The sequence below is a fragment of the Gorilla gorilla genome, chromosome 9, assembly GCF_029281585.2.
Source record: "Gorilla gorilla gorilla isolate KB3781 chromosome 9, NHGRI_mGorGor1-v2.1_pri, whole genome shotgun sequence".
NCBI lineage: Eukaryota > Metazoa > Chordata > Mammalia > Primates > Hominidae > Gorilla > Gorilla gorilla.
The window spans coordinates 118,494,705-118,507,066 of NC_073233.2; the positions used below are offsets into that span (position 1 = coordinate 118,494,705).

At 35.5% G+C, this 12,362-nt stretch overlaps 1 protein-coding gene across 3 annotated transcripts in view; it reads right to left on the reverse strand.

Moving 5' to 3' along the window:
• Nucleotides 1-12,362, reverse strand: part of ARHGAP20 (Rho GTPase activating protein 20) — a 141,706-nt gene that overhangs the window by 41,315 nt on the left and 88,029 nt on the right. For all 3 annotated transcript variants that reach the window (XM_055355482.2, XM_031016469.3, XM_063693509.1), the window contains 2 exons: nt 12,089-12,253; nt 5,957-6,106 (listed from right to left, as the gene is read on the reverse strand). In XM_055355482.2, the coding sequence (XP_055211457.1) occupies nt 5,957-6,106; nt 12,089-12,253 (315 nt within the window). The remainder of the gene's footprint in view (nt 1-5,956; nt 6,107-12,088; nt 12,254-12,362) is intronic.

A 12,362-nucleotide genomic window follows, 5' to 3' on the forward strand; every position in this document is an offset into this window, starting at 1 on the left:
AGACAGTAAGATCCAGGACAGGAGAAAGCAGTGTATCTTGGAAAATAAAATAAAAAGGGCACGGCAGATTAGAAGATTCTCTCAAATTATGGAGGAGATAGAGGCCTGTCATCACTGAGAGTGAGCCGGGAACCATATGTCACTCAGTTAAGGTGCCCTAAGGAAACAGAAAGAACCCAGAGGAAACGGTTTTAAGGAGTCATTAGGGAGGCTGGGTCCTAGGCACCAAAGTTTTTATATCGGCAAAGATACCTTCCACCCACCCCCTGCCCCCCTTTATGGCAAAGAAGCAGAACATCTCTGGATATACAGGGACAACTCTCGGCATAGAAAAAAATGTCAACAGTGACCACAATAGACTAAAGTCAGAAGCCCTTTGTCTGTTTTGGAGGCATCTTAGAAGTCTCCTGTATTCTAGTTCTACCTTACAAAAACAGCAGTTCCAGTAAAGAAGAAAATCTGATTTCCTACCAGCTTGGCAAAATGGGGGTTTAAGATGAGTTTTAATTTGATCTATAAATAAACACACATACCTGAGTTTGTAGTCTAAGATTCACAGTAGGTACTTAAGTTAAAATATTATTTTCTGATTCTTATAGACCATTGTCAGATTCAAGTACTTCCTGTGTCTTTTGACTGATTTTCCCATTCTTTCATACCATTATTTGTGAAATCAAGGTGCAGCACCTATTTTTCTGGTGAATCAGAGTATATGTAGTGATAGAGTATATGTAGTGATAGCGTATATGTAGTGATAGAGTATATGCAGTGATAGAGTATATGCAGTGATAGCGTATATGCAGTGATAGCGTATATGCAGTGATAAGAGTATATGCAGTGATAGAGTGTATGCAGTGAGAGTGTATGCAGTGATGGAGTATATGCAGTGATAGCATATATGTAGTGATAGAGTGTATGCAGTGATAGAGTGTATGCAGTGATAGAGTATATGCAGTGATAGCATATATGTAGAGTGTATGCAGTGATAGAGTATATGTAGTGATAGAGTATATGCAGTGATAGAGTATATGCAGTGATAGAGTATATGTAGTGATAGCATATATGTAGAGTATATTCAGTGATAGAGTATATGCAGTGATAGAGTATATGTAGTGATAGAGTATATGCAGTGATAGAGTATATGCAGTGATAGTGTATATGTAGTGATAGAGTATATGCAGTGATAGAGTATATGCAGTGGTAGAGTATATGTAGTGATAGAGTATATGCAGTGATAGAGTATATGCAATGATAGTGTATATGTAGTGATAGAGTATATGCAGTGATAGAGTATATGTAGTGATAGAGTATATGCAGTGATAGAGTATATGTAGTGATAGCATACATGTAGTGATAGAGTATATGTAGTGATAGAGTATATGCAGTGATAGAGTATATGCAGTGATAGAGTGTATGCAGTGATAGAGTATATGCAGTGATAGAGTATATGTAGTGATAGAGTATATGCAGTGATAGAGTATATGTAGTGATAGAGTATATGCAGTGATAGAGTATATGTAGTGATAGAGTATATGTAGTGATAGAGTATATGTAGTGATAGTGTATATGTAGTGATAGTGTATATGTAGTGATAGAGTATATGCAGTGATAGAGTATATGCAGTGATAGAGTATATGTAGTGATAGAGATGAAACTCCTTTTGGGCTTTTTTGAGATGTGACTACCTTGTTTTCCAAAGTAAAGCATGAAAAGCTCACATGGATTGCCTGCTCTTCCCTCAATTTGACTCAATTGGGAGGTTTTCAAAGATTCTGGCAATTGTCAGTCTTAGATTTCAATGCTATTAGTTTTTACTTTTTATTTTTATTTTTTTGAGACCGAGTCTTGCTCAGGCTAGAGCTATTGCCCAGGTTGGAGTGTAGTAGTGCAATCACAGCTCACTGCAGTCTTGAATTCCTGGATTCAAGCAACGCTCCTGCCACATCCTCCCAAGTAGCTAAGACTACAGATGGGTACCACCATGCTCAGCTAATTTAAACATTTTTTTAGAGATGGGGTCTATGTTGCCCAGGTCTATGGCCTCAAGCAATCCTCCACCTCAGCCTCCCAAGTAGCTGGGACTACAGGTGTATGCCACCATGCCTGCATAATATTTTGACTTTTTTGTAGAGATAGAATCTTGCTATATTGACCAGTTTGGCCTCAAACTCCCGCCTCAAGTGATCCTCTCACCTCAGCCTTTCAAGCAGCTGGGATTACAGGCACCAGTCACTGTGTCTGGCTACATTTACAAAAAATAGTTATTATAGTAACTGGATAGTAGAGACTGCTTCTTTAACCTGCTACCTGATGGAATTTTAAATGGATGATGACCTAGATTTCCCTAACATTTCCAATGATTTCCACTCCTTCCTAAAGATCTGAGCTTCCCTCTTGTCTTTCACTTCAGTGTGAAAAACTTGTGTTAACATTTTTTTTTTGGTAGGACAGTTCTGCTAGTAATAAATTATTATAGTTTTTTAAAAAAATCTTCATTCTACCTTCATTTTAAAATAATATTTTTGCTGAATATTGTATTCTAGGTTAAACGGTTTTCAACACTTTAAAAAATGTATTCCATTGTCAGCTGGGCGCGGTGGCTCATGTCCGTAATCCCAGCACTTTGGGAGGCTGAGGCAGGCAGATCACCTGAGGTCAGGAGTTTGAGACCAGTCTGGCCAACATGGGGAAACCCCGTTTCTACTAAAAATACAAAAAAATTAGCTGGGCGTGGTGGTGTGCACCTGTAATCCCAGCTACTCAGGAGGCTGAGGCAGGAGAATCACTTGAAGCCGGGAGGCAGAGGTTGCAGTGAGCCGAGATCATGCTATTGCACTACGGCTTGGGCAACAAGAGCAAAACTCCATCTCAAAAAAAAAAAAAAAAAAAAAAGTTCCACTGTCTTCTAACCTCCATAGTTTCTAATGAAAGGGCCATAATAATTCAAATTGTCATTTTCCTATTTGTACTACATTGTTTTTATCTGACTGCTTTCAAGATCTTTCTCTTATTTTTGATTTACGGTTGTTTATAACATGACCAGGTATAGTTTTCTTAATAGTCACACGGTCTAGGGTTCAGTGAGCTGTATATTTATGCCTTTTACCAAATTTAGGTAATTTTTAACCACTATTTTTTCAGCCCCATTTCCTCGCTCCTCTTTCTGTAATTCCAGTGACATGTATATTATACTTTTTGATATATTCCCACAAGTCCGTGATACATTTTTCCTTTAAAAAATCTTTGCTTTTTTTTTTCCTGTTCCTCAGATTACACAATTTGTATTGATAAATCTTCAAGTTCACCAAATCCTCTTTCATTTCCATTCTGCAAAGAAGGCCACTCAGAAAATATTTTATTTAAAATATTTTAGTTTTCAGTTCTAGAATTTTCATTTGGCCCTTTTTAGTATTTTTTATTTCTCTGCTGATATTTCCTATCTTTTCATTAATTTAAATTGAATTTTCCTTTTACCTGCCATGCTTACTTATGAAAGCTGTTTTAAAGTTCTTTTCTGGTAATTCAACATATGAATCATCTCAAGATTGGTCTCTACTGATTATCTTTTTCCTTGTTCTTCACACGTCAAGATATTTTAGATTGTATTCTGGACATTACAAATGTTTTGTTTTGGAGACTGTATTCTGTTATATTTGTGGAACAGTGTTGATATTTTTGTTTTAGCATAAAACTAACTTGATTAGATGAAGCTACAAACTCTATTTCATCTGTGATGAGTTGCAGCTCAGTTCAATTCTTTCAGTCTTAGCTTCAAGATGCTTTGAGTCTGTCTCATGCATGTGGGGTTTGGTGATCAGCCAGAGATTTGGGCAGTGTTTATACATAGAATTTGGAGCTTCTCTCTCTGCTACTTTCCTTTTTGAGATTCTCCCCCTCATCCCACAATAGCTGTGGATGACATAGCTTCTGTCCTCTGGTTCTTCAGCTCAGAAAGATTGTTTTTGCCAGTTTTAGTTGTCCTACACCATGATGTAACTGTACCCTGCCCTCAGGCTAAGGCCTTAAAAACAGGAAACTCACCCAGTACTTGTGCCTACTTCCAAGTTTAAATTCCTCTCCAAAAGACCTCACTCTGCCATATCAGAGGCAGAATTCCTCAACACTTCACTTTTTAAAAAAAATAAATTCAGAAATTTAAGATTTCCGTAAAAGTTACAAAGATAATATAGAGATTCCCTACATAGTTCTCATGCTGTTTAAGTTCAGAGGACTCTAAATGTTATTATTTTACATTATCATGGCCCATTTGTCAAAACTAAGAAACCAATATTAGTACATTACTATCAAACTCTTGACTTATTTCAGATTTCACCATTTTTTCCATTAATGTCCTTTTTCTGTTCCAGAAGCTAATCTAGAATACCACATTATAATTATTATATCTCTTTAGTAACTGATCTATGACCATTTCTCAGTCTTTCTCTGATTTTGTTTTTCTGACCTGGAAGATTTTAAGGGGTGCTGGTCAGGAATCCTGCATAATATAGCTCATTGTGTGTTTGTTGAATGATTTCCTCATGATTAGACTGGAGTTAAAGGTTTTTGGGAGGAAGATCACAAGGTTAATTGTTCTTATCACAATACATCAAGGAGTACATGTTATCTACATGACATCACTGGTGATATTAACCTTGATCATTTGGTTAAAGAACCATAGTTTAAATAATATAATATAGGTAAAACTTCTTTCCACATTTTCCCCTCTTCTTAAAAAAAAGAAGTTTCATGAAAATTCCTTGATTAAAAATGTCATGTAGTCATACCCTCACTTAAAATTACTTCCTTTCACCTGTAACTCCAAGGAGATTAAGCAATAGGAAATGAAAATATCTAGAGAAATCTGTCATGGAAAAGAAGATATGCTGAGAATGAAACAAACACTTTTTTTTTTCCAAATCAGTTCTTAAAATCTTGTGGTAGGCCAAATAGTGCATAATAGCATTTAATGACATGCCTATCTTTTAATAAAAGATTAACATCATGGAAAATTTAAGTTGTCTGGCTTTACGATGATGTCCTAGGAGTTTTGTGGTGGCAAGAAGAGAAGCAGAATAAAAAGCATCATGTGCATGTGATGGACACTAACTTTAAGTGTAAAACAAATACTGGAGAGGTTGGAACACAGTTATTCAAAATCACAGGTGTGATTGTGATTGTTCACTCTGAACTGGACAGTGCCAATAAAGCATAATCATTAGAAGAGGACAAATATTCTGTATTCATACATTCTCCAACCCCATCCTAGCATAGGAGTATGTCTTGGGAAACTCTGACTCCTTAAAATCATACATTTGCTTTTTATTGTCACATCTCTATAGACACCAACTCAAAACCTGCTATACAATTTGGGCAACCAGTATTTCATGAAATTAGTTTTATTTGTATAATAAAACACTATTTATTTAAAAATTCAGGAGTATAAACCATTAATTGAAACTTAATTGGACTATACAATTTGCTTCAATGAAAGTCTTTTTCAGTGGTTTGAAAAGACTGATAAGACTTGAAAGCTCAATACGTAAAACAAATACCTACATATTAAGGAAGGGGATGTTGAAGAGGGGGTCCTAAAGATGGGACTACTCTATTCCCCTTCCATATTCCTGGAAGTTCCTGTTGTTGCTGCTGCTGTTGTTGTTGTTTTCACAAAAATAACTTGTCAAACCAAGGTACATAATCCTAAGAGTTCCCAATATTTACCATTAATTTTCACATATTTTAATCAAAAGCCCATTGGGAGAAATACATGGCATACAAGTATTTTGGTTGGGTGTATGTGTCAACAGATGAGTTATTGATTTAATATGGAATCAGAATAAAATATTTCCCTCTTAAAAATTAGAGGAACAACATTTGATTAATTTTTTAAATTTCAATCCTAGAAATTATCATAGTAGCTAACCCAGGTAAATAGAGGACAAGCTGTGGTTCTTACCTGAAAGTGGCCACAAAGTTCACTGTGGGCCAGCCCAAAACAAAGGATTTCATGGCATTGGTGTTGCCTTCTCCCACTTCATCCACACAGCTTGCTGTCCACATATCAGTTAATTTAATTTTATTTTTTATCTTAAAGTTATTGTTATATCTAGAAAGATAAAAACCAAACAGAACCTTTTGTTATTTTGTTTCTTAAATTTTATGGGCGCTTCTCTGGAAGGCATCATCCTCAGCAAACTAACACAGGTACAGAAAAGCAAATACTGCATGTTCTCACTCATAAGAGTGAGAGCTGAACATTGAGAACACATGGACACAGAGAGGGGAATAACACATACCAGGGCCTTATGAGGGGTGGGGGATGAGGGGAGGGAACTTAGAGGACGGGTCAATAGGTACAGCAAACCACCATGGCACACGTATCCCTATGCAACAAACCTGCACATTCTGTACATGTATCCTGTTTTTTTTTTTTTTTTTAGAAGAAAAATAATTGATGGGAGTTTCTGTACTTGTGATAAAAGGACCATTTTCACTAATCATGGGCAAAGTGTCTTATTCATTGTTTTTATCTTCAGTGCCTAGAAGAGTAAACTAAAAAAGGGTTGGCTACCTTAGCCCAAGAAGATCTTTGAAACATTGGTGAAACAGTTAGTCCTCATGCCTGCATTTATGGCAAGAAATAGGCATAAACTGGCCACCTTATTTTTCTATATGTCGAGCATTGCATTTAGATCAAAAACCTAACTTCAAATGTACTGCTGTTACAAAATATTAATTCATTTATTATTTATAACTTGCCAATTTCCAAAACAATTTGAGTGGCTGAAAACAGAAAATACACAGGATTTATTAAAATGTTTATAAAATTTTCATTTTAAGGGAGATGCACTAAAAAAACCCTGTAGTTAATTAGAAGAATTTATAATATATTTTCAATGAAGTGGTTACAAGATTTTCTAGCCTTTAGAAGCATAGGTTATTTTAAATTTCATTTCTTAGATTTTGTTCAACCATTTCCCCTTATATTCTGGTTAAAAGTAAAAATCTGCAGTCCCCCAAAAAGAACCTAAACCAAACTTAAAAAAAAAAGTAGGGTTGACACAATTAACATTCATCTGTGGGGACCTTGAAGGTGGTCTATTTTAATTCAAGTGAAATTGCTTTTAGACAATTTCTACCTAATCCCCATAGACTCCTGATATGGAAACCACCATATCTCTTGACCTAATTGTCAGGTTTAATGCTAGCAGGGACCTGAGACTTAAACAGAAGGCACAGAGAAGGATAAAGAGAATGCTCAGGAAAACATGGGTACTTCTTGGCATTCAGACCCATTTGTGTAAATACTAAAAGTTAAAATGAAATCAAAGCTACCTTATATGGAAGTATCCCTAAAAATTCCTCTGATTCATGGAATATTTAAAGCTAAAATTTTTCAGTGGAATTCATAAGATGAAAAAGGATTTTGCAGGAACTGAAGGAGAATCTAGATTCAAAGCCTCATTTATGATTCCCACAGAATTTAAATGTAATAGAAAGTGCCTTGTGGCATAATGGCTTCTTTCTATATTTCAATATTTTCCACCCTATTGTTATGAATCTTTAGATTTTTAAAATAAAACAGACCCAATTACAGACCAAATTTTATTTATTGATGCCAACGGTTAAAACTACACATTTTTGGAAAAAATAGGTATCCTCCCATATTTGTTTTCACATATTTTGTATTTTCTGATGCAAGTCTCTATCTCAGTAGATGCTGCAGATATCATGCGGGAACATCCACATCCGTTGACCTGGAAAAAAAGTCATCCCAAAGATCCTTTCCCTAGATCAATAAGGTGCTACATTATCCACCCCGATTTCCAAAACAAGCAACTGTCTAAAAGTATAAACAATGACTTCCATTCTCCTATAATAAAAATAATGGCCAATATTTATTGAGAACTTACCATATACCATTGTTGTAAATACTTTACACACATTATTTAGTTTGATCCTCAGGAATTTTATAGGTAAGGAAATGGAGTCGTAGAGAGGTTAACCTGCTAAAAGTCACACAGCTTAAGTAGCAGAGCTAGAATTTAAACTTGGGCAGTGTTGATTCCTGAGCTTATTTATGCTCTTAACCACTAGGCATCTATAAAAGGTCCTGGATATCACTATTCCTATAAAGCACCTGAAACCTGGGTGAAGTTATATTTTCCATGAAGTTCTCTTCAGCTTTTCAATCTCTGGCTTTTTTTTTTTTTAATCTCTCCAGAGCTACAAGGCTTTCTGATGTGGCTATTATGGAGGCTGAGGAAGAAATCTCATGAACACTTATGAACATAAAGCTAGATGGACTAGTTTGAAAATATTTAAAAGAAGTATTCCAATAAAGCTTTATATTAAAATGGGCATTCTTGGGGTCACAGAATGCTTCTTCAGATTTTTTCACTTTCAATTTCCAACAGTATTAGACTATAGAAATTTAAAAATGCTAATTTAATGTGAACCGGCTCCAATAGCATGACGACTATCTCCAATAGTATTATGACAACAGGAATTAAAAAGTGTGAATCCAATATAAACAGACTGAACAAAACCCCCTAAAAATATTTTTTTTTTTTTGAGACAGAGTTTCGCTCTTGTCACCCAGGCTGGAGTGCATTGGCGTGATCTTGGCTCACTGCAACCACCACCCCTCAGGTTCAAGTGATTCTCGTGCCTCAGCCTCCTGAGTAGCTGGGATTATAGGTGCCTGCCACCACGCCCAGCTAATTTTTTTGTATTTTTTTAGTAGAGATGGGGTTTTGCCATGTTGGCCAGGCTGGTCTCGAACTCCCGACCTCAGGTGATCTGTCTGCCTCGGCCTCCCAAAGTGCTGGGATTACAGGTGTGAGCCACTGCGCCTGGCCAAATTCTTTATTTTGACAACGTAGTCCCTTATTACAAATTTATTAAGCTGACAGATGTACTTTGATTTCCTATCCTCCTATCTTCATACTGGAAAAAATTCCAGTGAATTGATGAAATACACAGGATTCCAGGGAGATTTCTCCCCATTCTAAGATAGGGATGTCTTATTAAATATGTTTTGGGGTAGAGTTCATTATATATTCCACAAATATCTGATGGTAATTCTATTAATAAATTTATTTCATCTTCTTCACCTAAACAGAACGCATTACTATTTACTATTTTCTTATTCTCATAAAATATGATAATAGTGATGGCTTACGAGGGTGTGAGGTAAATACAGTCATTTCTCCTTTCTGTAAATTCCATATGGGTGCTCAATGGCTATTATCAGAGAGAATATTAACTTCTTTCTAAATAATGTTTGTAAAACAGATCCTGGTTTTTAAAAAAGAAAACTCATGATTTTATTGGAAAAGTAACTTATTTATCTTCCAAATGCATATTAAAAGTGGTCTCCAAGTACCCATCTGGCTTTAATACTTTACTAATTTAGTATGGAAAAGAATTACCATAAACTCAAAACAATTTTCAGCAAACATTGTCGGCATCCAGTATAAAACAGATCAAATATAATAATTTAGTCAATAGAAGGAAGTATTTAATACCCGCTTTACTGTTGTACTTACTAAAATTCACTAAACAAATATGTAGCAGTTGATTGATTATTTATCCCACTCAAGTTTATTTCTCTAGGCCCAACCTAAGGACTGAAAGCAGTACCTAAAAGAAGCCTGAAGATGAGCTGATGTAATATGGAACCTAAGGTCCCCTCGTTGTCTCCTATGGCTCAGTAAGAGACTTAAGTGCTAATTTCAGATTATTTCAACAAATTAATTGATCCAGGGTAACACTCAATCCTTCATCCAAGGGTAAGAAGTGACTCAGAAGACATAGGTTTGGAATTACAGGGACTATTTGCTTTTGGTTGTTATTTCATAAAAATTAAGTTCTTTCATATTAAGAAGGATCTGTGAATATAACTAACTGTTTGCTATGAGAATGATCACATAATCAATTTCCTAAAAAATGGTGGTCAAAATTTTTGCAAAGTGGCAGGATTTAATAATAATAATAATAATAATCTCAAATATCTATGTTCTATCTCAGGGGTTTTGGATTTATGTCAAAAAATAACTTAGATCATTCGCACTTTTAAATATTCCCAATGGGTATAAGAAGTACTTAAAATAATCTTTCATAATTTGAACCTCTTAAATAACAGCATTTAAATCAATTGATAGAATTTTTTTCACTTCACGAAAACATTAAAGTGGACATTAAAGTTATCTCAAAAGCAGTGTATGGGAAAAAGTGGTATAACCTTATGTGAGAAAGGGACAATCAAAATAAAAAGTCAGCTACAGAAGCAGACAATGGGTACACATTTTGCCAATATATCTAAAAACAGCAATATTCTAGTGGAAAAGAAACTGTCTTTATATAAAATATTTTTAGCAAAACATAGATTCCATAAAAACAACTTACATGCTAACAGTATACAGAACAGTAAATAACCTCAGGTAAAAAAACAAAGGTCCTCTATTCTAGTTATCATTGTAACTGCTAAGGGGAAAAATATCCAAAAAAGGTGAAGGAAAATTCTTCCCTAAGAGCTGAATGCATGCTACAAGTAAATAGTCTTTAAGATCTTAAAGTTTAGAAAATTGGTTATTATAAACAATTTTTGTTGTCTATTTATCTACCTCCAGGCTGAGGTATACATCTAATGAGTACTGTGTGCTAAAAAATATAGAAAGAGGCAGCCATTGGAAGTAAGGCCTAGATTCAAACCCCAGCCCTGCCATTTCTTAGTATATAACAAACCTTCCTGAGCCTCAGTGTTCAATATCTGAAACAACTCTTATCTTGGGGGATTGTTAGGATAATTAAACGAAATCTTTGTGATTCTCCTATTATAATATCTAGCATAAAGAACTCATCCAATAATTTTTAATTAAGGGAATAACTGTTTTTTGAAAATAATGACTTTTTCCTGTATTAATAGTTTCCCAACTTAGAGCTTCAAGTGGACCTAGTGCAAAGATGTGGCTGGAGAAACTTTTTCGTTCTCTTTATTCCTATAATACCATATCCACTCCAAAACTATATCTGTAGGCATTCCTTCATTCTGAAACAGTTCTTATCTTTATGCTTGTCTTTAATTTAAAAAAATGTATAAAAACAGTTCACTAAGCATTCTACACCGTTTCTTATAAATGTGTATTTAGTTGGAGCCTTTTACTCATCCACGTGGAGAGGAACTCAAGCCTCTGGCCACAAGCCACTGAGTAACTAAGGCTAACAGCATCCACTTGAGTGAGCTTGGAAGTAGATTCTCCAGCTCCAGGTGAGCTTTGAGATAACTTTAACCCAAGCCAGCAAGCTTGAGGGCTCTCGTGAAGGCTTGTAAGCCAGAAGCATCCAGTGAAACACTCTCAGACTCCTGACTCAGAGAAACTGCATGAGATATTTATAATTTTAAACTGTAATGTTTTTGGGTAATTTGTTAAATGGCAATAGATAATCAATATAGCCTACACAGGTCCTTATAACCTAACCCTTGTCTACTTCTCTAATCTTAATTCATCTTACTCTCCTTGGCTTGTTATGCTCCAGTTACACAGGCCTTCTTTTAACTCCTCCAAGGGTTAAGCTTTCCCCAACTACCTTTGCACCTGCTGTTCCCTCTCCCTGGAATGCTCATCCTCCCAATATCTGAATGGCTGATTGCTTTTCATCCTTCACTGAATTTCTCCCCTGACTACACCTACCTAACATATATGCCATCTTTTACTTCACCCAGCACCCTATTTTCTTCATAGTACTAATCACAATTTGTCATTCTCCCTCACCCCATGCATAAGACTGTAAGCTCCCACATTAGAATATAAGCTCCCAAAGAGCAGGGACCGTACCCATCACATTCTTCATTGAATTTCCTACATTTATTCAGGACATGGCACAGAACAGGACCTAAATAAACAATTGTTGAAAAAATGAACAATCAATTTTTTTTTTGCAATAAAGGGCATAAAATCACTTTAGATATTACCTATAGTAACAAAGTCAAGACATTCTTACAGTAAGCATTGAGTAGAAAGGGTATCTTTGTTAGTAAAAGTGCAATTTTATAATGATAATCAGGAGTATATAGTATACATACTTGATTTTGGCCACAACAAACAGATCATTGAATAGGAAAAGATGCCGCTCCTGCCTCTGGAGGCCTCTTTTGAGTTCTGCCCGGCCATCAATCAGCAGAGTCCTATTGGAGCACACAAATGATGACAGAAATGTGCATGTGTCAACACTAGCAGAAGGACTGTCCCTGTAACAGATCAAATGCCACAGATCAGTCAAACGATCATCTTATAGTTGGTCAAGAACTACAAAACTCTGTAATTTTTTTTAATACAATGGTATAGCATCCTAACTGG